General features: G+C 41.4%; 1 protein-coding gene across 1 annotated transcript; it reads right to left on the bottom strand.

Annotated features, from left to right (window-relative positions):
• Window positions 1–9,269: 9,269 nt before the first annotated feature.
• On the bottom strand, window positions 9,270–21,029 carry LOC146444724 (uncharacterized). Its single transcript, XM_085049562.1, has 4 exons — window positions 20,964–21,029; window positions 10,269–10,504; window positions 9,869–9,922; window positions 9,270–9,383 (listed from the first exon to the last, which is right to left on the bottom strand). The coding sequence occupies exons 1-4, from the start codon at window positions 21,027–21,029 to the stop codon at window positions 9,326–9,328; spliced, it is 414 nt and encodes a 137-aa protein (XP_084905688.1). The 3' UTR covers window positions 9,270–9,325.
• Window positions 21,030–26,390: the final 5,361 nt, after the last annotated feature.

The raw sequence follows: 26,390 nt of genomic DNA, 5'->3' as shown, positions 1-26,390 counted from the left end.
AAAGTTAACATCTTGCATTATCAGAAGCTATTGATGACACCATGAAAGTTCAAATAATTTGAACTTTTTACATTTTCAGATATTCTTTGTGTAGTTTTAGCACCCTCTTGAAAATAATAAAAAAACATGATGGGTTTCATATCTGTGCAATAGTGAGCTATCATGGAAAACCATTTGACATTTTTAGTTGAAAGCACAGATAGAAAAAAAAAGCTGTATTCAACCATATTTCCAATGTTTTCTCAGTTGACAAAGAAGCTCAGGACTTGAGAAAACTTTCATCCTATCAAAATGTATCATATCAGCTCCTGGCTCATCTTGGGACCAATATTATTCAAGTTACTGTCAAGACAGAATGATCTGTATGTTTAACTATGGCTAACACTGCTGTAGCAGCAACAGCAGGCACCTCTCTGTTAGCAACAAAAAAAATAATTCAAGAATTTCCTCAAATAATTACTCTTCTTGTGATCAGCTCTTCTTGCTTTTAGTTTTCTTTCTGGTTAAAACCACTCTATCTGCTCTATACACTATGCATGTTGGAGCAATACCATTCAGCTAATTCAGCTCAGTATTTGTCCCCTAATAATTGCACAGGACAAATTCCCTTTAGATAATATAAGGAAATATATGGAAGGTAATCTTAGATATTCTTTCAAGTAAGCTAAAGCCTCAGTTGGATTCAATGATCTTAGAGGTTTTTTTCAGCCTTGATGGTTCTATGATTGACTCTATCATTCTTTGAAATGCATTTAAACCTGGTATTTTTACATTTGTACATTGCTTAAAATTGCTTCTGTAGGAAGACTGGAAAGAAACAGGACCCTTTGGTTTTACAAATAATGCTTTAACATGAACACAGTTTGAGTAAAAATGCACAGAGCTACAAGACAGTGTGGGGGAAATGAAGTAGCTTCCAGCAGAGATAACTCTAGGTAATTCATTCAGAAGTCCTCCTGGAGGAAGAATTATGCTTGGTTCTTCTGTTCCTTTTTCCCAGGACGTTACCTATCCAGGCCAAGTTTTTCCTTCTGCAAACAACAGAACTGTAGGCATACCCACTTCAGTTTTTTAGAGGGTTTTCTCATCTCAGTTCCCCTATAAAATCCTTACCCAAGCCTTGACCTAAACTCAGAAAGAAACACTAGATTTCCCATGCTGGCATTATCAGGGAGCTTTGTTCTTCAAGTGACCACTGTGGTATCACAGAGCCCCTGGTGCAGCACACTCAATCTCCCACTACTGGAGCTGGATAAACATTTTCAGAACCCCTGCTGAGACTCCAATCTTGACATCTCCAGGCCATGTTATAAAAAAGGTATCTTGACACCATGGCTTAAAGCCCAACCCTGTACACTGTGTTCACAGGAGAAGCATATGAATGGAATTTGTTGTGGTCTCTTGCTAGATGGGTGCTCATCTGGGATGTCCACAGCTACTCAGGCTCCCCCCGAGGTGTTGGAATGTCCTCTGGTGGTTAAAAACACACCAGATGTGCACTTCCAGCCAGATGTGTGCTGTCTGGAGAGGGGGCTTGGCAGACACCATGGGTGGAGATGTGAGACCCTCTGAAGTCACAAGTCATACAACTGAAAGGGGCAGAAGGACTGGGTCCATTCTGTGAGCAAACCAGGCATCTGCTTGGGACAGACAAATTAGGGAAAAGTGTTCTCAGAGCTGCAGTGTGACTTGGCTATCTGTCAGCCACACATATTTCCCCACAAAAAGGTACATTTTTGGTTCCTCAGTTACATGCAAGGCTTGCTGCCCAAGCAGGGTGCTGCCTTCCCAGGACCATAGCTGAGGGATTCGCCCCATGAAGGGGCAAGGCCAGCCCTGTCTTTGGGCTACATCTGTTGTGCTCAGAGCCAAAGCAGCAGTAGCAAGAAAATGTTGGATTATACATAACCATAACATAGGAGAGAAGCCACAAACCTGTTATACAGGAAAGGAAAAGAAAGTGGCAGTAAGAATGGAAAGCAATTTCTTATTGCAGGGACTCTTTCCTTAGAGTGGCAGTCCTGTCTTGAAGGCTATGAGAAAGAGAATTCTATGTGTGCTTTTGGCTGCCCTGAATGGCTCTGAAGACCAGGTGATCTCACCAGGTCATTTTTATGGTGATCTGTGGTCTGTCCTCAAGGTACATTTATGCATTCATGTCTCCTTCAGAAGAGTTATGACTACATAAACTGAGGGCTGAAATCAGCCCATCTGAAGTGAGTCAAAGCAGAAGAAACTCGTTTTCCCTTTGGGCACAACGTTAAATAGATCTGTCAACCTGATGTTTATGCTGGTGCTGTACAGGAAAAGCATTCCTCCACCTCGTGGCTAATGCCTGGCCATATGTTTGTAAATGCCCTTTGGCTTGGGCAGGTTAAATGCTCAGAGCCCAAATCTAATAAAAGCCCACATTTCACTGATACTATACCCACTGCCCTGTCATGTGATTTCATTTATAATAATGATATTTCTTGTTGTAATTCTGTTATATCAGGATGTGGTCTTCCTTGCAATTTTTCTCAGTTTTGCTCATATGACATGATCTATACCAGAATGTTATGAAAATCAAAGGAGATGTAAATCCTTCTAATGGCATGTCTGCTTTAGTACTACAAACTACCAGTAAAATACCTTAGCAAAAATGAGAATTAAAATGCACAGGAAATTCAGTTTCTGTGAGAATCTTAAATCAATCCAGATGCTGCTGACACCTTTCACAGCCTTTTCTGTGGTTGTGGGTGTTGGTGTGAACTAGAACACCTACTGTCTTGCTAATTTGTGTCTGTGCATTAACATTGATATAATCAGTAATATGCATAGCCCTGGCACAAAACATACCCAAGGTGAAAGATAAACAGGTTTTGTAAATTATAAACACCTCTAGCTGAAATTATTTTGCTATCAGCCATGGTACTCAGTTCTATATTTCAGTCCAGTGAAAGGGATGGAGAAGTTTCAATGAAAGCTATTTGACCAGACAACGATTACACTACTTGAAATACAGAAATACTGAATTTTGCACACTGAAGTGACTGAAGTTCAAGAAGCTGCTACTATTGTAAAATACAGTGACAAAATGTACAGAGAACTTACAGGGTTGCCTGGGGGAAACCTCATGATTGCAGATAAATTCTGTCAATGTGTCTGCCAGAAAGGCTGCTCTGCACTTAGAACTCAATAAACATGATTTGTGTCTAAGATTCACTTTTGTCAAGCCACCTATTACACATGTTTTATGTGTATTGCTTCCCCTCAGCCAGGGAGGGCAAATATATTACACTTCTGACATCATCCTCATCGTGTTTCTTCACTTGCTAAAATTATTTGGATTTATTTAAGTGGAACTAGTATGATTTACAATTTCCTTTTTCTTTTTATCTTTAATAGCCCTCACAATTTGCAACCTGTTGTTATGGTTTATAGCACTGTGTGCATGACAACATGCTTTGGTCTTTCCTTAGCTATGCAGTCTTAGATGGCTCCACCACAGAGGTGAGGGTGGGAACCTGGTTTTGGAAGATGCCTGCAAAGAGTAGGGTTGTGCTGCAGCACCACCTTTACCCAAAGAAACCCCACAGATGTGCAGGAAGAGGCATTATGGTAACACCCACAGAAAACACAAGTTATCAACACACAGCAGCAATGACATTGAAGACCACTGTAACCATTTCTTTGAAATGACATGGTGCTGCCTGAACTGTTTCTTGTTTCATAACCCCAGACTTGTGACTGTACATCCAGAGCTGCCCTGCTCCAAACTCTCTTGGATTTTAATGCATGGTAATGATCATAGCAGGACCAGTTCATAGGAAAGCAACCTCCCTGCTCCTACATTATGTTGCTTTAAGGGTATGCACTGCATACATATATAAAGCTTTTTATTCACAGTATCACACTTCAGTTCAGCTGCTTAGTCCTCATAGTTCCTGGTATATTTTTAGCTGGACATTTAGTTATAGACTCTGTGGTCTGTGACTGTTGGAGCTTGGCTCCTGTATGATTGTAGAGGTCAGGAGGTGGTAGGAATCCTTTTCTATCTCTGCAGACAAGCTATGGAGCAGGGCTAGTCATTTGGATGCTATGGGAAATGGCCCATCTGTGAGACTACAACAAGCTGATGGGTTACTGAAATTTGAGTCAGCTCCCAGCAGTACAGTTTATGCAGCCTTGAAAACCAAAATTCCTCTCGCAGACATCATTCAATACCTCTTCCGACAAAATTCATCACCTTTATGCCTCTTAACACCCTCCCTTCAGACTATCTGCCTGAAGAGCAGCATTTTTTTCTTTTTGTATTTCAGAAAGGTTACCAAAATACTATATGTTCTTCTGGATTCAAATGTTGCATGAAGGAAAGCAGACAACTTGAGCTCATGTTGCACAATTGAGGTCTGGAAAATCAGCAGGAACTTCAAACTTAAGCAAGTTAGAAAACTCAGGCTGTTGACTATAACCCAGTGTGGTACATCAAGGTGTCATTTAGCACACAAATAAAAGTTTACCACAGTGCAAAAACTTTAAGGTGTGATAAAATACAAACTTTAGACTTCAAGACCCCATTGAAAAGGCATCCACTTCTTTCCTTCATGTCTTGTTGCAGGGAGAGAGCTTCATGTAAAAATCCCTGCCTGAATTTCAAACTTTACTTGTTGGTTTAAATGAGCCAAATTATAGCCATTTGTTTCTGTTGAGCCCTGTCGTTTGAAAGATTCCTGCATTTTCTCTCAATCAAGGTACTTAAGTAGTGCAATGCACTGGTGTCTTAATTTTCTCTTTGAGATGCTAAAAATAAAGTAGTCTTCTGTTTTCCTTACTTCAGATTTTTTGGTTTTCAGTTCTTTAAAATTTCACTGGTCTTCCCTCTGTAGTTTTTATCAGTCTATTTCAAACAAGCCATGCAGATCAGATGCCAGACTGGTTTACTGGGTCCCTCAGCTCTTGGCCCCAGATGCTCCTAGCGAGCTGACTCTGTCCCTGGCCATGGTGTGTTCTCTTTGTTCTGACTTGGATGTCCTTTCATGTGGCTGGGCCAAAGCAAATCAAATATTACAATGAGGCCTTTCAACAAAACTGCTATTAATATGTATTACGGCAGTGCCTGGAGTAGCCAGTTGAGATGGAGACTGTGTGTGTTGTCTAGCTAAACACTGTCTCTGTCCTGAAGCAGCAACAATCCCTGGGTAAAATCTGCCACACTCCCCTGTAGTATCTTGATGCTCACAATCATTAGCTCCATTGAATTCAGTGGCACCATCAATGCATCAAAATATAATATTTTGTGTATGACAGCAGCAGCAATCTGTTAAAATTTAGAATTGCCCTGTTCCCTGGACATGTGATATTTCTTGAATTCATTACAAAAGACAAGGTGAAAGAAATATCACAAAGAGCTGCTTGCAAATCCCTTCTGAGAATCCTATTTCTCCTACAAGGAAAGTAAGAGACACTTTAAAACTAGGATTTAGGAATGCCACTTTATTAAACTGGTAGATGATGACATACTGTATGTCCATTTGTGCCTAGTTGACTTCAAAGGATTCAACTGACAATGCATAAATTAACTGATTAAAAACTTTATTGGAAGACTAATAAAATTAGAACAGGACCTGGATATTCCATTTCAGCTTTACTGAACTCTATTGTTAATAAGTTCTGCCTATTACTGTGGACATATAACTGTGCAGGGGCTTGGTGACCTATCAAAGCTTTTTGAGTTTAATTAATAATGATAAAATTCTGCTTATAAGTCTTTCAGCTTAGATAGTAAATTACATTTGAAACTATAGCCTGTGCTTTAGCATGAATAAATTTTTTCTAATTAGTGATGTATCTTCTTCAATAGAAGAAGCCCCTAGTCCATGATCCTAGGCTGGGACTTCCAAGCACTTCTGATCTGCTTCAGAAACATGGATGGAAGCACACAGGCCTGGGAGCTAAGTTGCAAAAGGAAAGAAAGATCATGGAGAGTCCTGTGCAACCACCTAATGTATAGTTCCATTGTCTCCACATCACCGCTAAATCAAAATGGACAGATAATGGTGAGGACAAATGAGCCATCAAGTTTCACTTACTTTCATTTTCAGAATGGGCTTCAGTGAGTATTGCAGAATTTCAAACGTTATTAACCCAGAGCTTTATAAAAAGAATATATAGATGAATATTACATATAGACAGAATAATAAATACAGAACAAGTGTTTGCCTGTTTTAATACACTGGCACATTAAGTCTTCCTCTTACAGACTTGCTCAGCTGCAGGTAAGGTTGGAATATCTAGATTTATTAGCCTAAAAAAATTCAATTGCTTTGTGCTTTAAATTTCTTTTTGATTCATAAAAAAGCCCAATTTTTATGCAGATTTTTTTTTAAATTATAGCTTCCAGCAGAAATCAGTTTCATTCTTTATCGGATGAAATGGACTACTGTGCCACTATGTGCTTCTGGGTTTTATGCAGAGAAGACAGAAGCTGGGGATGCCAAAGCCCCTACAACCTGGACAATGATGGCCCTCAGCCACTCTGATCTTCAGGAGCAGAGCCAGAGGGTTCAGACCCACATCTCTTCAGCCACATGGTGGGAAGACCCTGCTTTTCCCTGTGAAGCTGTCCTACTTTGCAGCACAGAGTAATAGGTTGCAGGGAACAGCAACAGAGCGTAGCTGTAGTCCAAGGATTAAGAGATTCACCCAGAAGGGAAGAAAACTGGTTTAATCTCTTCTTCAAGGGCTGTTTTATGCTGATGAATGCAAAACAGGTAAGCTGCCTGTGGAACAAGAACTGGCATGAAAGTACCCCTCTTTATTCAGGCATGAGCTTTGATGGGGCTGGGGGAGTGAGGATTCCTAAAGGGAGTTACTTCTGTACTGCTGGGCATCATGAGGTCTCTCTGCAAGGCTGAGGGACAGTCAGTCATAATTTCAGCACTGATTGCAATAACAACAAGCCTGAGCCCTGGGATTTTCAAGCCTTTTAGGAGGAAAGCGGCCATGTAAAGTCAAACCACTGTGCAATAAGGCATCACTTTAATCCATTAACTCTCCATTACAGGCTCAGTATATGTCTTAATTACCAAGGCTGACTTTGGAGGGTAGCTTAACCACATGATTGCCACTAATAGGAATGAAAAGTTTATTGTTGCATCCTAGACTTTGCCTAATATCTTAATTTCACCCTCAGAGCTGTGCCTGCAGGCAGCAGTCAGATGAGATCCATTTAAAGAAAAATGTGTTTAGTGTCAGCATTCAGGATTTAGTGCACATAGCTTGATCCTCTTTATTTGTAATTCCCTGTTCAGGCATTTCCCTTCAATGTTGTGAGAGCATCTTGAGCTCTGAAAAGGCCAGGCTGAAGGATAACATGTGGTGCAATTACAGAAGAGCTGCTTTTCCTGAAGTTAAGGAATGTGAACAAAAGGCTTCCTGGGCCTGTCCAGTTTTTAAAATCAATTGTGTCAAGCAGGGAACAGGAGGCAAGGAACAGACAGGGCTTTGGCCTTTTTCTTCTCCCTTGGACTGCCTCCAGTGTCACCAGTGCACAAGTCACAATCTCAGCTCTCCAATGACTTCTGTTCAACTGCAGGGAGCTGCTGCATCCCTGACCCGCTGGCAGCCCTCTCAAGGGCATTGCAACAGCTGAGAATAAAAGGAATGCAGCAGTTCAGGTCACCTTTCTCTCATCCCTGCTTCAAAATACTCCTCTTCCAGAAAGGAAAGCCATGGTTTGTTCTGGTAGTGCTGCACCATTCAGCAACTCTCCTCAAATTCACATTAACCAAGGTTGCGGGGGAGAGTTTAGAGGTGTCAGTGCACAGCAAACAGTTGACACCCTAGAAGCTGAGGCTCTTGATTTGGAAAGCCATCTCTGCCAGTGGGAAACAGGTTTGAAAAACTACTCTCTCCTTCAGCCCCTTCCTTCCCACCCACATGCTGCAGCTCATGCTCCCCTCAGTTGTGCCAAGGCAGCTGCTTTGGGGACTGCTGCAAACAGGATCGCTTCAATTCTCTCCGTTTAAAAATAAACCTTTTTTTTCTATTATTCTTTAGCTTAAAATACATCAATAATTTACTCTGCAGTCCAGCCACAGAAGCTGGTGCATTGCTCAATGGAGGGGACAGAGAGACACAGTGCTGGGCAGCAAAACTGTGCCTGAGGAACTGTTTCATTGTAGTACAGTCCTGTTCTCCTATCAGGTTGCTAGTGTGACCTGGATATTCCACTCTAGATGAGCTCTTTGGTCATTAATACTGAGCTGTACACTGCTTGGTCAGGCAGCAGTAGGAATTCACGCCCAGTGAAACATGGAACCATTGCACGTGTGCTGAATTTAGGAAATAATGCACCATGGACTGTTTAATCTTTAATATTCATGCTAACCTTATCTTACGGGAAACAAAGTAATACCTTTCCTGCAAGACTGCAAAGACAAAGTTAACTCATCCACACTCCCAGTTATCTGGAATTAAGTTCAATAAGTAGAATTAGGCATGTAAATCAAGCCTGTATCTTAAAAAACTCCTTGCATGTTTGAAGGAGACATTAGTGGTTTTGGATTTCCCAGTGAAGAAAACAGGTGTAACTCAAAGTAATGATGCAAAACTAAACAATTAAAAATTTACATTAAATAAAAACAGAGAGAAGTGGTGGATTCTGCACAATCTTGCATGAGCAATAACCTGTATTTCTTATATTCCAGAAGGATTGGATTAAATGATCAAACTGTAGCAGAGGGAATAATTTTTCATAGGCAAGACAAGCACAGAGATAAACTTACTGGTCTTGATCCCTGTCTACTTTCTGTGAATCTGAAAATGATTAATGGATTTATTACCCACAGAACACATAAAATAAAGTACATTTTTTACCAGCCACAACATAACTGATCTTATTAAATACTTAATTGAGTTCAGCTAACCTGTTCATATAAACAAGACTACAGAGATCAACCACAGGATGGCCATTTTCTGATTGGCCTGCAAATGTCACTGTCGCCACGGCCTTGGCACTGCCTGTCTGAGCTGAGGCAAATTTATAAGCTGGATCTACAGCACAACATTCACCACATAGTTTTTATACTGATTTTAACTATTTTGACTCAAGGTGTGGCTTACTCTGAGGAAGTTAAATGACATTGCCCTGGGGCTGATTCTTAAACTGTATTTCTACTGGAACTTGTGGGTACCTTAAGGAGGGTGGGCTATATTAGCCACAGTTCCATCCCACCCAAGAAGGGGCTGAGATGTGGTGTCTAAGCAGTATGTAAGTTGGTACTGACCTGAACCCAAATTTTTATCTGCCTTTTTTCAGCACAGGGATGTGAACTTGGTTGATTTACTCTGCTGAGTTGGACAACAGTATAAACATGTACATTAGCAGACAACTCTGGGTGCTGCATTTAAAGAGGAAAGACACTTGTCAAAATGGATGTTTACACTTGGACAAGTCAGACAACATCCTCAGCCACCACTTGCATCTCTCTATTTATTCCACTTTTCTTTTTTTAAGGGAAATATGTCTTCAACGGGACATCAAGACTGAGATTATTACACTGCAGAAAGAAGATGTGATGAGTGTTTCCTACCAGCTATGCTTTCTTTCCTTTGGGTCCTCTCCGCATAGGAGCATTGCAGTAGAAGAGATACTATATATCCAAATAAGGAATTCTGGTTCTCCCTGCTGGGGCCAGACGCATTATTTTTAAGCCTTGAGCTTAATGAGGGCATCAGATTTGGAAGATCTAAATGCTGCTTGTTCCGTATGTCCTTGTAACTCTCCATAAGACAGGGAAATAGTGTTTTTATTTTGCAAGTTGGGTGGAGTCTTTTTCCTAATTACACCATTGTCAGCTTAGAAAAGTATTTATCTGTTATTTACCTGTTATGGATGTTCCTCTTCAGCCCATCTGAATTCTGTTTGAACGTTTTTCCCCTGAAATTCAATATTGACAAGGCTGGCATCAGGAGGTAGTTTAACATCCTTGTGACCAAAACAAAATTTCCCACACATTTTGGTTAGATAAATAGTCTAACTTTAGAGGAAGTTATTCCTGCAAACATCCCAGTTTTATATGTGATTGGCAGCTTTAGCTGAGAACAGAACGATGCCAACAGGCTGTGTCAGGTCAGGTGAGGTAAGAGAAACAGGTGACCTAATTCCTTTCCCACCTGCCAGGAGGATCAGCACAATGGCTTATTATTCCTCTGCTTATTTATAGGCTTTTGCATATTCACCCTTCCACCGTCGGACCATATTAGTACCGAAATTCTATCTGTACCTCGTTTTCCGAAGTGGACACAGACTATTAGTTGGCCTTTCCGAAGCACGGGCATTATGAGCCTCCCTTTTGTTCTGCAGCCCCGCACTCTGAGGAGCGGCGTGCGGGACGTGCCGGAGCACCGCCAGCCCCGGGGCGTTCCGCAGGCTCCCCTCGCGCGGGTGCGAGGCACGGCGCAGCCCGGGAACGCAGGAACGCCGGGCAGGAATGCCGGGCAGGAATGCCGGGCAGGAACGCTGAAGAGCGGGAGCAGGCCCTGCACGGCGAGCGCTGAGGGCGGGCTCTGGCGCCCCCTGCCGGGCACGGCCCGCCACGGCCGCCTCCCCTCACGCCCGCCCCGCCCGCGGCCTGTGGCGATCCCCGCCAGCCGCCTGCCGTCGGGGACCTGCCAAAGCTTCTGGGGTTCCTCCCCGCCAGCCGGTGTGGGAATCAGCGCAAATCTCATAGGATCGTGGAATCGTTTATGTAGGAAAAGACATCCAAGATCATCGAGTCCAACCGGACTTAATGCGGCACTGCCAAGGCCACGACTAAACCATGTCCCTCAGTGCCACATCTACGTGTCTTTTAAACACCTCCAGGAACAGGACTCAATCACTTCCCTGGGCACCCTGTTCTAATGCATGACCATACTTTCTATAGAGAAATTTTTCACAATACCCAATCTAAACCTCCCTGGTGCAACTTGAAGCTGTCTTGTCCTATCACCTCTTACTTGAGAGAAGAGACCGATCCTCACCTGGCTACGCCTTCCTTTCAGGAGCTTGTAGAAGGTGATAAGGTCCCCCCTGAGCCTCCTTTTCTCCAGAATAAACACCCCCAGCTCCCTCAGCCTCTTCTCATAGGACTTAAGCTCCAGACCCTTTCCCAGCTCCATTGCCTTTCTCTGGACACACTCCAACAATGTCCTCAATGTCCTTCTTGCAGTGAGGGGCCAAGAACTGGACACAGGATTTGAGGTGTGGCCTCACCAGTGCTGAGTGCACGGATGATCACTGCCCTAAATCTACTCATTTCTACCATACACAGCAATGCCATATGCACCTGGGGGCAGTAAGAGCTGGGCTTTTTCTGTGGCACAGGACATTGCACAGCCTCTGATTCTTCTTTAACCAAGTGTGGCCTAAACCTAAGGCAGAACTGCAGTCTCCAGCATCCCACCCAAGGCGAATTCATCTCTGTGCTCACCAGCCACAGGTGGCTAGATAATACTGACACAAGTACCATCAGAATCTTAATTCCCACAGCCACTCCAGGGGAAATTAATATCCAATGCCATTTTTGAAAAAGCAGAGTATTTTTTATCAAAACAAAAGTTGTCGTCCTAAAACAGAAGATGTGAAATGTAGTACAACTTGTATTTGTGAGTCCCTTCCAACTCAGAATATTCTATGAATGTGTAAAAATATACTCTGAAGTACCATAGAGCAGCATGAGTATGTACTGCTGAACTTAAAAACATTTGCCACTATTTAATGACCTATAAACAAGGATGTTAGTATGAGGATTCCTCCATAAACGTTTCCCCTTTCTCAATCTCAAAACTCCAGTTTTGGGAAGTCTGTGTAGAGACATGACATGGGGCCAGATCCCACAGCCATGAACTCAAAACCACACGCCCAGCAAACCAAATGGACACAATGTGAAATAAAAAGCAGCTGTTCTGTGATGGCTTAAATCTGTCTCATCTGAGGCTACCATGGCCATCTCCCTCTTTTCCTTCCCTACCCTCTCAGAAGCTGACATCTGTCCTCCAGCTGAATTTGAGGAGTCTGATTTCAGTTTAGCTTAGAGATGGCCCTAGAACATCTTTTGGGCAGCCTATCACGCTATGACCTCATCCCCTGCTGCTCAACAACAGACTGAAGTTATTTCAACCAGCCTATTAAATTGGGGAACTACAACAAAAGCAGAAGCATTCTATGACATCCAGCATTTATAATACTTTTAGCATTAATCACCTGGTTTTTTTTTCCATGAGCTAGAAACTGTATTTCTTGTTAATTAGATTGCACGGGAAGTTACCCAGTAGTTTGCAAAAGCAAACGTGATCCCCTCCTCAAGATACAAAGACCTTAAACAAAACCTCTGTGATGTTTTGATAATGCTCTTGTGCAATTTGCTTTTATGCTTGGGATTTTTTATAAGGACTGTCTAATTATCTCAGACTAATCCTATGAACATCAGGCATTCTGCAGCTACAACCAACTTATTTGCAGCCACAGATAAATCCTTGCACAATGCTCCCTTTATGAGTTTTCTAATTAAGTTAGTACTTCTCATAACTAAAATCAGAAACCCTGGCATACTTTCTATTCTTCGGATCCCAGCACTTTTAATTGCACGGATCTATTAGATCACCTAAGTCAATTGACCTGTACAAACTGGGTCCTGTCAAAAACAGAACAGAAAGCCTTTTGGGGGAGTTCATTACCTTTTTTCAGGGAAAGCAGTAATTGGAAATCCTATTTTATAAAATATCTAGGTCAGTTTCATATTCAAAGATTAATTCCTCATTTCATTGCTATAAATGCCTAAAATGCCTGAATTATCAACTCCTTAAATGCAGTGCATTCTTTCTCAGCTATTGACATGTATCTCACTGCTGCTAAGCAATGCTGAGAATGGATGGGGGGACTCTGCACTCATTTACCTCCATGGGAAAAAGCCCACGTTGCTGCCAGTGCCTCTGTTACTAATTATTCCTGGTGATTTTCTTCATTCAGGATCTCAGCTGACAATGTGAACCATTTGGTAGTGCAGGATGGATTTTGTTCCCATGGAGCCTGTGAGCCTTTCTGTCTTTGGCCATCAGCTGATAGGGAGACACCAGCAGGTCTCTAGGTGGCCTGAAGTGCCTGTCACAGATCCACAAAAGCAGGAATTTTCCACAGGGTTTGAGGTAGGAGTGAGAGGTGGCATTTTTACAGCCAATGCAGCCACAAGGTTGGTCACTTTTATTTCACTGCACGCCAACTTTGTTCCCTGAACCAAGCCACCTCCCAGTGCTGGCCTCGGCACACCCCACAGAATATCACTTCATTCAGCACAGCTGGAGTCCTAACCCAGGGCTCAAATGCCATGAAGGCAGAGTGACGTGACTCTTCTGTATGCTCCCTTATGTCTCTAGCTTTTATAAAAAGGAATCAAAATATCAGGGGAAAGGAAAGAAAGAAAACAAAGATAAATAATTTAAATAGAGAATAGAAAGTGAATAGAAAAAAATAGCCAAAAGAGGACGCAACAAATGCTGTATGCCTGAAGAACAAGAACAAACCCTGCATTTACTTGTTGTATTCAATTAGGAAAACAAAAAAATTCACTGATTTCATTGAGAGCAGAATCATACCCTCGCTTGATGCCTGTGAGATTGCAAAAAAGGATATCTATGTTTACCATCTAAAATAACCCCTTCATACTGAAAATTTACTACTATTCATCTGCCATGGCTTCATCCAGTTTCAAGGACTTCAGTGGTCTTAAAAAAACTCAGTAACTTCTCTCTTGACAGCTAAGTTTTTAGTCTCATTCATGAATATTAAGATCTCAGCATTCAAAGTAGCTCACTGATTTTCTTCGAGGATTTTGTGGACTATTTTAGCCTTGAAAAAAAAGAAAAGCAAAGAATTTGCTTTGAAAAGCAAAAGATATGGACAACAGGCTTCCATCCACCACAGAAATTTATTCCGCCTTTGAAAAAATTCTAGGATGCCTACACATCAGAACAGTTCAAAAGCACTACAGACATAATCAGAAAAAAACCCCAAAACCCAAAACCCAAAACAGGAACAAGACAGAGAGCGAAACATGTAATGTGAAGAGGCATCTGTCCTAACAGGTCAGCATTATAAAGAAGACAGAACAGAAGGATACAACCAAACAGGTTCTACCACTGCATTTCACCAAATTCATTGCTAATGTTTGAACCTTCATTGCCAGATTAATAGTCCCTCAAGTAATCGAGGATGTCTGCTATCTCTTCCCTGTTCAGTCATTCACACAGCAGAGGTCAGCGCATCACTGACAGAGGATTTCCTGGTAAGAGTACTTAGCACTATGCATGGCTCAAAGCAAGGGCTGCCTCCCAATATCCCTTCCTTTGTGTGAATCCCCTGACAGCAAAGCTACACACTCAGCTTGTTTGGTTTTGAGGTTTCCAATGAATTCTTGTTTCACATTACATCTTTATTCAGAAGGAGGCTGAGCACATGCAGGTCATAGCATTAGGCCAGACCCTAATGCTGTAGACACTAAGCGCAAGTGTGTGAGACCTCTTACAAGGAGGCAGGAACTGCACCCACCAAACCTGCAGCCTTCTCAGTCAGAACCTTACCTCAGAACACAGCCCTTTCACAGACCCTAGGTCTTTGCTTCCCTGAAACTGAAAGATAGCATTTTTTTCTAATCACAAAAGGGGGGGAAAAAAAGGCTAAGTAAAACTGGATTATTAACATTTATGAATTTGACAAAAAAGTGTGTCTGTTGTTCCTGGGTTTTCAGCTGTTCAGATGGACAGTGAAATGAAAATTACTCTTTCAAATAGTCCTACCCAGGTGTCAATTAACTGGGAATCTGTTCAAAGGCTTCAGGTACGGATACAAACCCACTTATGGTTAATGTATTCAATAAGCGGCCTTGCAGTAGATTCCTGAGAACGGATAATAGACTGCAAAAGCAACACTTTGTTTTCATACAGTGAATGCGAGTCCTCCCAACAGTCCAGAAAGGTTGCCCCTCCCTTCAACCTTGCCTCTTCCAAAATGTGGAGTTCTTAATAGCTGCTAACAGATTATTTTATTATTATCTAAATTTCAAATATAGCCACACCCTGCAGCGTGAGGTGGTGCCCTGTCCTCACCCTAGTAAATAGTTCCCATTATCTAGCGCAGTAATTTACATTAATTATGAAATGATTGGCAAGAATCATGTGAAAACTTTGGCAAACTAGATGGAAGACAAAGGCTGGGGCAAGGAGTGACTTCTTATGAACCTCATATAGTTAAACAAGGCCAAGGGCAAGGTCCTGCATCTTCGTCAGGGCAAGCCCTAGTAACCAACACAGACTGGGGGAAGGATGGATGGGTGGATGGATGGATGGATGGATGCATGGATGGATGGATTGAAAGCAGCCTCGCAGAAAAGGACTTGAAGCAGCTGGCAGATGAAAATTTGGATGTGACTCAGCAGTGTGTGCTCACAGCCCAGAAAGCCATCTGTATCCTGGGCTGCAACAAAAGCAGCGTGGCCAGCAGGGTGAGGGAGGGGATGCTGCCCCTCTGCTCCACTTTGGAGAGACATCACCTGGAGTGCTGCATCCAGCTCTGGGATCCTCAGAGCAGGAAAGACATGGACCTGATGGAGTGGGTCCAGAGGAGGGACACAAAGAAGGTTAAAGGGCTGGAGCACCCCTTCTATGAAGACAGGCTAAGAGAATTGAGGTTTTTCAGCCTGGAGAAGTCTCAGGGAAGATCTTAGGGCAGATCCAGTACCTAAAGAGGGCTACAAGAGAGCTGGAGAGGGACTTTTTACAAGAACATGAAGTGACCGGACAAGGGGAAATGGCTCAAATGGAAAGAACGCAGGTTTGGATTAGATATTAAGAAGAAATTCTTTATTGTGAGGGTGTTGAGGCACTGGCACAAATTGACCAGAAAAACTGTGAATGCCCTGTTCCCATGTTCGAGACCAGATTGGATGAGTCTCTGAGCAACCTGATGGTAAAAATGTCCCTGCTCATGTTATGGGGGTTAGACTAGATGATCTTTAAAGCTTCTGACCTCAACCATTCTGTCATTCTGTGATTCTCTGAAATGCTACCAGTAGCCAAAGCTCCAACATAATTCACACAACTCTACATGTTAAATGTTCTTAAAATAATGCAACCTGAAGACCTCCTTCACAATGCTTTTTTCCCTCTGTAATTTTGTAGTATTGCAGCCACTACAGGTCTGCCTTTCTCAGTGAACCTGTACATATGTCAAGCTAGTACAACTAAGGAAAGACCCAGACTGCAAGACACATATTTTGAATAAGTATCAGTTGCTCCTTAACCTTTTTTTTTTCACATGTTGCCCAGCCCACATAAGATGAAACTCATTGCCAGTCTGACTGCTGGGTTATGTTGTGAAATGAAAAGATCATTTGGTTTGGCTTTTGGCCATTTGCATAGATATTATTAATGAGAGTTTGGATATATTTAAATTCTGGTTTCAGCAGACTCCAGTGCCAGGATAAACTCTGTACTTTGTGCACAAGTGAAACTCAGTGACAAGTCTGCACTTGAAAACAACTTCAAACCCAAACTCATCTGGCAACCTGGGCACACCCGGTATTTTATTCTTCCAAAGTCTGCCACACAACGCCCACTGTGGATTTACAAATTGGTGTCTAATTGACAAATAACTAAGCAGACACCTAGATTCTCTTCTGTGTTCTGAAAGAAACTGCCTTTCTCATAACAAGTTGCCCTACATCTTAAAGACACTTTAGATTTTATCTGGACTAAAGGATTTTGCCAGCTGAAGTCCTGCTAGTACAGGTTTCTGCTGGTGGTTTTGAAAAGCTGCCCAGAAAGATACCTTAAAGCAGCCACGGAGAATGGTAGGAGATATTATAGTGATGTCTAACAAGACTCACACCATTTAACACACTGAGTGAAAATACACACCAGGGTGGGCTAGCCTGAAACCTTAAGTTCTTCAACTGAGTTTGTTCCAGGTCAGTAGTTAAACAGTTCTGTAATTTTTAGGGTCTGAAACAGGTGGTGTGCGCTTAGATTCCATTTCATTGGTAAAAGCTGCATGCACAGTAGGAAATTCTTTTTCAGTAACATTTCAGCAAAATTTTTCAGTTACAAACCTGACCTGAAAACCAGATGGTTTTAATATCTTGGAGAAGTAATGCAGCCTCATGCAGTGATATTAGAAACAGCTGATATTCTCATTTATGCAGTAAAAGAAAAAAAATATATGTAATTTGATATGGCACTATGTACAGTAGTACCAATATGCTCTTGCAATAATGTTAAATTAAAATTTTGACATTCCTTGTTATCCTTTTTCCTTCAATCAAAAAGCAACTAATTTGTTAGAAGAAGTGCCATGAATTCATGGAAATGTTTTAGTTTCAATGGAGGACTATTTTGAGAGAAAATAACACATATGCAAAATCACTCTGACCTGCTCAAATTAACAACAAAATGGTATCAATATTGACGAGCATATGCTATACATATTTAAGGAAGGAAAGCAGAAGCCTACTGCTGGTAAATATTTGTCCCTAACTAAAGTTACCTTTAGCTTTGAATTTAAGAGAAAATGTCAGTGATACACAAAGAGTAACTTAGGTTTTACAGGGGATGTGACCATTTTGAGTTATAGCTCAGCTCTCCAATGGATTGCATCAGGTTAAACAAAAGCAAATACTGAGGTGATAGTTATGAACTATGCCTTGGAAGAAGCAGTTAAGCAATGAAAGCTCAGGTATTGCATTTTTCATGCATGTGTGACTGCTTGAAGGCCACAAAGGCTGTTTGCTATATACCACTACATCCTTTTTTTCCAGAGCACGTGAATGAGGTTTGCAGCATGCTACCTGGTGGCAATGCCCTTCCAAGATTTACTTTAGTATCTGAGCCCTGAGAAGACAGTCACATCCAGGAAGTACTGCAAAATCTCAGCTACTACTGAGAGCAGCAGGACGAAGAAGCTCAAGAGACGTGAAGGACCAGATCTCTCCAGGGCCCCTTCCAAGTGTTGGGGAGTTGAAAAATATTGTGCAGTTCATCCTGCAGGCATGGCTGGAGCTTCAATAACATGTATGCAGCACCTGAGAGATCTAGCAAGATCTTCTCATTCATTTAAGTTAATTTATGTCCTCAGAGGACATGGTTACACAGGCATTGTTTTGAATGGCAATAGTGCCCAATGGAGCTGCCATTCCCCTTGCAAATTCTCACATCAGCTTTATCCCTGCCCTGAGCCAAACTGGGGTGGGTGTGTGAGTGTGTGTGTGTATGTGTGTGTGTGTGTGTGTGTGTGTGTGTGTGTGTGTGTGTGTGTGCAGCTGCAAGGTAATCTGATCTGGCTGGAAACAACTTATTTTTTTCTGAATCATCCCAAGCTCTCCCCATTCCACCACTTGGTTCACAACCTCACTGTGCAAGATGCTGCAAGGGTATGAACCAAGCCAGTGAAGCAGCTTAGGCAGCATATCAAGGTCTGCCACTGTATGTGTTGCAAATAAATGAAGGGAGCCACAATAGCAGGCAAACAAGTGCTGGCTGACAAACCCTTGGCATAGACTCATCCATGAGCAGGACACTTTAAGGCCAAACCCCAAATCCCTCATAGCTGTTACAGAAGTCCTTGGTCCACACAAAGATAACTGGGAGGAAATCAGAGCTGTAACTAAATTCAGTGAATTTAGGTTACCATGTAAGAGATTCCAGGAAGAGAGGTTCTTGTGACATATCTTGGTAAGGGAGAAACAACATAAATTCTGTACCTCACATGTGTCTTGCAATTAGCTTCATCTGTGCGTGACAAGCCAGGCCAGTCTTATTTCTAGTCTCACAATTAGTAAAATGTTTTAAACAGAGTATATGTTCTTTAAAGTCTGAGGTTGGGATCCTTATTTAGGTGCCTACAGGGCAGGTTTCTGATCTCTTCTTGCTGTTTCCTCTTAGGAGGAACTGAATCACATCCTAAATGTGCACAAGCCCCAGCCTGGCTGAAAATGACTGGGTCAGAGGTGGGGATGGACCTGTTAAGTGAAATGTGTGGCTTCTCACCTGGGAGATGTGCACGGCCCCCACCTCAGTGCCACGGGGTGGGTAACAGCTACTGATATAACAGGATGGAAGTGACAAAAGTGTGAGTGAACAGAATCCCCAAATACACCTGCAAAACCATTTGCCCCAAAGCAGGTCACGCTAAAGAGGAAAATAACAATAATGAAATTTGCTTAGGAGATGGCCATCAGCTGGATTAAATAGTAACCAGGAAATTACCGAGAGACTTCTGAAGAAAAAAAAAAAAGTCAGCTTCAAAATAAGTCTAAACAAAGCATTAAAATTCATGATGAAGAAAGAGAAACTTGGCCTGACAATGCAAGATGTCATGCCTTGGGCATGGGGTATGTGAGTTATGGGTGCCTGTAACTTGTGCACCTGGGAGGGAGTTGAAATTTCGGGGAGTACTCACAGAAGGGTGTTAAAGCATTTGGTGTTTGTTAACATTCTGATTTATCTGCTGTAATACTGGTATGGATTCCATGTGTGTAGCACACTAATCACCACGTGATTGTGTGACATTAATAAATTAGTGACCAATTATTAATGAACCCCTGTGACTAAAACCATATGGGTGGAGCAGCTTTTTCCCTGAGAAGGGAGCTAGCAAATTCTAGTCCCACTGCCAAAAATACAGACAAGAGTGGAAGTAAGGCTGAAAAACTTTAATGCCAGTGTATTCATATAGTTTGTCTCTGAGACAACCCTTTCAGAATTCTGAATTCCTTGATAATTCTGGATTTTTTTTCTGCTCTTTCTCCAGCAGCATTTCATTGTTATTCATGGCAGACAGACACATATCCATTATCCTAGATCACATAAAAGTATGTGTGTTGTAGGAATTTAGCTCCATAACAACACTTTTCTACTGCACACCACTCCCCCATATTTGTAGAAACATATTTTAGGCCTGCTCAAATGCTCTGATCTATTTCCACATGTAGGAAAGTATCAGTATCAGATGTGAACTTCACTAAATGTGTTTTTTTTTGTCTCACACCAAATCCTAATTTTCTCCATCATTACTAAATTTGGTGATGGTCAGAAGGGTGTTTTTCCATGCCTTGTTAGAACTACAAAGTTTAAGCATTTTACTGATTTTTTTTTTAAATCAGCACTTCACCAAGAAGTATCACAGGATTTCAGTGCATGGATATGCCCATTTCATCTGTGTTTACAACAGAAAACCTATCATAAATTCCAAGTAATTAAAGGGAAAAAAAAACCCAAGCAGTTTTGGTTTAGACTGTTTTTTTCATTCATTGATAACAGATCTGTGCTACATCACCTAAGAGTTTGAATTTCATCCATATGAAGTGCCAGGCCACAGTATCACATCTGTCATGTTAAAGCATAGGAGATGGTGTTTACACCAGTGCTGTGGTCCCTGGGGTCTGGCAGATGATACCTGATCCACTGTAAAATATGCTCAGACAAAATTATCTCAGCCAAATATGTATTACACTTCAGCTGGCATTAAGAGTTTGTTCTACTGTGTTTCAAGGAACCCCAGTGGTTTTGATCCTGTACTTCGTGCCTGAGGACCCAGTCCTTCATCATGTGGGAAACATGGCCTTGGATGGTTCCATTGTTCAGGCTCCATGAACTGGGCCCCCACCCTCAATAAGATGAAGGGCTTTTTGTGCTCATGAAAGCCAGCCTGTTCTTCACCACTGCATCAGCTGGTCTAATAAAAGATATTACTTCTCACTGTAGGCATTGCTTCTCACTTTTGACCACTTGACAGTTCAAAAGTTTCCCACTCTGAAAGAGCCTCATGACATTTCTATATTCTCTCTACCACCAGAATAGTATGTGAGCAGAAAATGTCCATTATATAAATGAGATTCTATCACAAAAAGTAAACTTCTCCAGGAAGGAGCCTTCAGCTGGATTGCTCCCACTGTGTTTGTCTGGCTGGAGAGCTGTGCCTCCTTATGCTCCTCATTTCCAAGGAACTCTGTGAGCATGGTCCTGTTTCAAAAATGAGACTTCTGTCCCTGCCTAGAATACAAACACCACACCTGTTCATAAATCAGTCTAATTAAACAAAAGCATGACTGTCCTTGGAGAGAAAGTTGAACTGCTTTTGCAAGACTCATTTATTTAAAATTTAGTATGGCAAATACCGAAAAGCAGAAGTTCATAAAATAACCTTGGCACATGGATTGGTTCATGTTACAATTGAAAGGACAAGGGATGTCTAAATAGCAGAACTCCAGCTTAAAAATGGAAGGCAGAAGTAAGCGAATGAGTTTCAAAGTGAATCAGTTTCAAAGTGAATCTGTTTCAAGGATGCTGGACTGAGAACATCTGCATTTCCATCAACAGTGTTAACAGTGATGAAATGTACCCACTCTAAGTACTTTACCATCTTTTGCGAATACAAAACGTTTGGAGGAAAAAAAGAACATTTATGTTTAACTGGTACACATTTTCCATACTTTTCCATGTAGATCATGACCAGAAGTTTGATGACAGAGACAAGAGCAAAATATCCTTAAGCAACTGAAAATATTTTGCAGTCTGATTTAATTTGTCTTGGTGCTGCTGCTCAATCACTCAGCAGTAATTTTTTCCATGGTGTTTTCATACATTTTATTTTCACAACAAACAGCAGATGTCACCAGGACTTATCTTAGAAATTGATCTTTTAAACAGCAGCTTTAAAGCATGCTGGCTAAGGAAGTGGCATGAGAACACACTAACCGAATGCTCTTCAACATTAAAATATGAAAGCTTTTGAGGGTCTGTCTCTGACAAATGGACTCTCTAACATTTCTCAAGGTAAGACATCCTGTGAAAATACTCAGTTCTTCCAGCACACAGCTTGGCCACTGCATCTCACCAGAGCAGATGAAGCATCATTTCCTCATCGTGCAGCTCTCCACTACAGTGGTTACACAGAACAGATATCAGTAGTCAAACTTGTGATTCTGTGAACTAAACATTTATCATTTATCTGTTGAGTGCTAAACATTTGAATTAAAAAGAGCCATGGCCATGCTTTTGCTTTGTTTAAATGAGATACCTTAATGTAAATTTGGTACATCAAGTTCACATTTTTATTTGGTTCACATAGTTTTCCCAGCAAAGACAGGAGGGAAAGAAGCTGTGCCTCTCAGGCATGCCTACTTTAGTGACTTGCAGTCACTAATCCTGCTTGATCTTTCACCTTCCCTCTTTGCAACTATGGTTCTCAGCATTTTATTTTGGGTGCTTTCCTGAATTATTTAATGCAGGAGAAATGATTTGCTACTGAAGTTTTGTGAGAAGAACCAATTCCTTCCTCGTAGTAAGCCACTCAGCATCTGTGATGGGCAAAATGAAAAGGGAAAAACCATCTCTTTACAGGTGACCAGTCTAATGATATAGCTGTAGTTCCTTGATCCATTTTGTTTTATGAAAGAACCGGTTTAACAAGCAATCAGCCCCATATTTTGCCTTCATCTGCTTTTACTTCTCATCTGTATCAGTCCTGTGGAGCTGTGCTGCATATTGGATTGCCAAATCATTAAATTTAATAATAAGCTATAATACCTTGGGGTTTTTTCCTTCTAATGTATCACCTGAATTACAGTGGTGCTGGCAACTAAGGAGCAATAAACTGCAGAGTAGATGTGGGAACACAGAGCTATGAGACAAGACACCTGGCAGCAAGGACAAAAACTACTTAAGCCACTTTTACTATCCTAGAAAATATCCAGTGTCTCTAACAAGACGGGATATAGAGAAGTATGATCCACCTCAACTGTATCTGTTCTCTTTGTAACACATTACCCCCATCATCACTGGTAAGCATTGTGTGAGCTTGACTGTCCACCTCAAGTTTAACTGAGGATAGTTGAGAGATAGATCTTAAATGTCTCTCTTTCCTCTGTCTTTAATCTCTCTGTTATTCACTCCTCTCCCTTTTTCTCCATGATCCGCCCTTCCACACATGCTTCACTTCAGAAATTGCTATGCAAATTGTGTTCCTACATTACTGAGGTTTTTTTTTAAATTGTATTAATGAGGAATAGTTGCATCCTGTGCTATGTGGCAGGTTAAAAAGAGAAGTTACTTAAATATGAATGTACATATGGTATCTTACCGACTTTAAATACACTGTATAATCCTTGTTTCAGCAGTTCTATTGGTTCAGAGTTTACTATTAAAAACAACCAAAAGTGATGTTTTTTCAACTGTTTCTGATGTTCAGTTCATAGCTGTAAGGATTAGTCTTTTCCCAAGATGCCAAGTTTTCCCATATGCCTTGAAATGAACAATATTGGAAAGCCTTTACAGACTGATTTTAATGGAAAACTGCAAGGTCTTTCCAGTTTTTCTTTCCTTTTTTCCTTTTCCTTCTGAATCCATCTTGACTCTTCCTTAAACCAGTTCCACTCTATCCTTTTCTCTGCTCCATTTTCAATGGTTAAAAGGATGTGTGGAAGGACACTTGATTATGTTGTCTACTGAAAATTACTTCAGTCATTACAGGGTCTCTACAAAGACTTAATCTTGTTTAAAACATGAATATGTCTTAATTATGGCAGTTGCATAGTACCAGTAATGCAGAGTCAGAGTTCCTGAACAGGAATGACTAAAGTGCCTTCAGTTTCCTTGACCTTCTGGCTGAATCACTCATAAACATCTATTAAACTACTAGGATTAAATGACATTGCCTCAGAAAATATGGACTTTGGCTGCATTAGAATTTACTACATATTTGTAACTAAATATCTACCAGGAAAAGAAAAAGGAAAAAAGCATGATGTGCGTTGCTGTGATGGAGATGTGCGACAGCACTGTAAGGTCTACCAGCACACCAAGGTTCTGGTAGCTCATCAGGAGCAGTGTGGCCAGACACCCATGTGGGTGGGAAGCTGAGGACACTGGCTCAAGCTGTCATTCTCTGCCAGGGGACTAACACCCTCAGACATATTTTGTATTTTGAGTGGATGCCTGTAAATCAGCATGTTTGGAATTCTTTGGAAGGTCAGATGACCACCAATTTCCTGGATGTACATTTGGCTTGGGATAGTTCTGCTATCCTTGTAATTATTTTGGTTTTACATGCAATTACTTGCATACTTCCTCCTTTTATATTGCTTACATGTTTAACTTTAAGCTATTCCCGGTAGCTCTTTTCTAGAGAATTAAGAATACTGAAGAATACTGAAGAATTAAGAATACTGAGAATTAAGAATCTTTTCAAAAGGTTGAGTTTGGTCATTCTGCAACATTAGCCTTAAAATTAAAAACAAAATACAAATAAACAAACAAACAAGCCTTTGGGGCTTCTCTGTAGAAGTCGTCCAAAAAATTGCCAAGTTTGAGCTGGTTTAGGTGTGATTAAAAATCCTCCTCTTCCTGATTACTTTCAGGCAGTGTGATGCAAACATTACAGAGTCAGGACGCTCTTGGGTCCCTGTCAGGAACAATGCCTTTAACATAAAAGAAATAAACTCTATTATAGACACCAGGCAAATCTGCTTTAGCTCTCCCCAGTATCCCTTTGTGGTATATACCTTGGCTACTGCTGAAGTTTACAGGACATGTACTTCCATGCCCAAGATATGGAAAGGACGAAGATTCCTCTACAGAAGTCCACTGATGGGCTTTTAATCTGCTGTCTCTGCTCCTAACCTCTGGGTTTTGACATTCTGCTGTAAGGTTTGGGACACATCTTTGCTGATGCTTTTTGTTTTGTCAGGTACACCAGACAAAATAGATTGGGTTTGCCTCTTCCTAAGCCAACATGGGTGATTCTGGTATTGGCGTGAGCTGCCAGTTTGGTGCACCCTAGCCTTGTTGAGTTTCCACCTAATTACCTTTTAAAACAGTCCAACATTTTCTTCCCATTTTCTGCATGATTCTGCATTTGTCCAGTTTTCTAATATTTCTCTTGGTGACATCTGCAAAAACTGCTTTTAATCATGTCCTGAGCAAGGGGTCTGATACAATACAAGAGCTCCTGGCAACACACATACACATATGTATAAAGAGTGCAGCAAGGAGACAGGAAAAAAAAAAACGGTAAATGGATGTGGAAATGCTACCACACTTTATTTTTTTTGTGTGTGTGTGTGTCATGTTGCTTTCAGACATATTCAGTGTTTTGCATTTGTATGATTCTTTTCCTATAAAGATTTTGGAAAACTTTATGGGAATGAAACACAAATTCCCTAGCACATCTTTTGTCATGCTTTAGTAACAACTACAAATAACCCTATTACCTTTCCATCTTGCTACCTGCCCTTCCTGACATAAATGTGTCTCAAAAGTAGGATTTTTTTTTTCTTTTTGCAAATAAATTTGAAGCACACACCATAGGTTAACATGGAATCATAGAATAGTTTGTGTTAGAAGGGACTATTAAAGGACATCTAGTCACACTCCCTGCAATGAGCAGGGACATCTTAGAGGAGATCAGGTTGCTCAGAGCCCCATCCAGACTTAAATTCAGGCAACTGTGTAGCATGGCCAGCAGCTCCTCCGAAGTTTCCACAGCCCATTTCCACTGTCCTATTTACTGACTAAGTCATAATTTGTGCTTAAAAAGGAGGCAATTACTCCAGAACATCTGAAAGCCACATTTTCAGCAGCAGCTCTGTTTTGCATTCTATTTACTGTTTCTACTTATTTCTGCATGCTACCATCTGGACTCTATCTCCTTTCTACTTCCTCATGATTTGCAATTTCCTAAGTTCCTGAACATATTTTTTGCATTTTATGGACAATCAGCGATTTTTTAGCTTCACAAACACAGCTCAGCATTCCCTCACTCTATTTTTAGCTCAGACTGGCTACTAGAGACTACAGCCTGCTAGTTTTGAGCCTGCTAAGGCAGCCGACTTGTAGATGAGCCTGGCAGATGGCTCAATTCTTTTCCAAAAGCTCAGTGAGAATTGATCTGTCATTTCTCATCAGCCAGTTGATTGCAAGTCCTCGGACACAGCTGATCCTTGAGTTTTGTCTTCGTATGTTGCTTGAAAGCCTCAGTGTATCCCAGCCCCGCTCACACCGATTGAGAAAACACCTTCCATTCACTCCCGATTTACTCCTCTTGGGTTTGTTTGGTTTTCGGATAGACTCTTCCATTTGGAAGGGATCTACGATGATCACCTAGTCCAACTGCCTGAGTTATTGAGGGCTGACCAGGTTAAAGCATGTTGGTAAGAGAGCTGTCAAACAGGGACAGCCTTGCAGCATTGCCCGCCTCTAGGAAGCCCGTTCCACTGTTTGATCATCCTCTCGCCAAAGAACTGGTTCCCAGTGTCCCGTGTACACTTAAGGAGCAGCTTTGAACCATTCCCACGCGTCCTGTCGCTGGCTACCCGCGAGAA

This window comes from Lichenostomus cassidix, chromosome 1 (assembly GCF_008360975.1).
Source record: "Lichenostomus cassidix isolate B80296 chromosome 1, HeHo_3.0, whole genome shotgun sequence".
NCBI classification, from domain to species: Eukaryota; Metazoa; Chordata; class Aves; order Passeriformes; family Meliphagidae; genus Lichenostomus; species Lichenostomus cassidix.
The sequence above is the reverse complement of the archived record's forward strand: the minus strand, read 5'-3'. Positions and strand labels throughout refer to the sequence as shown.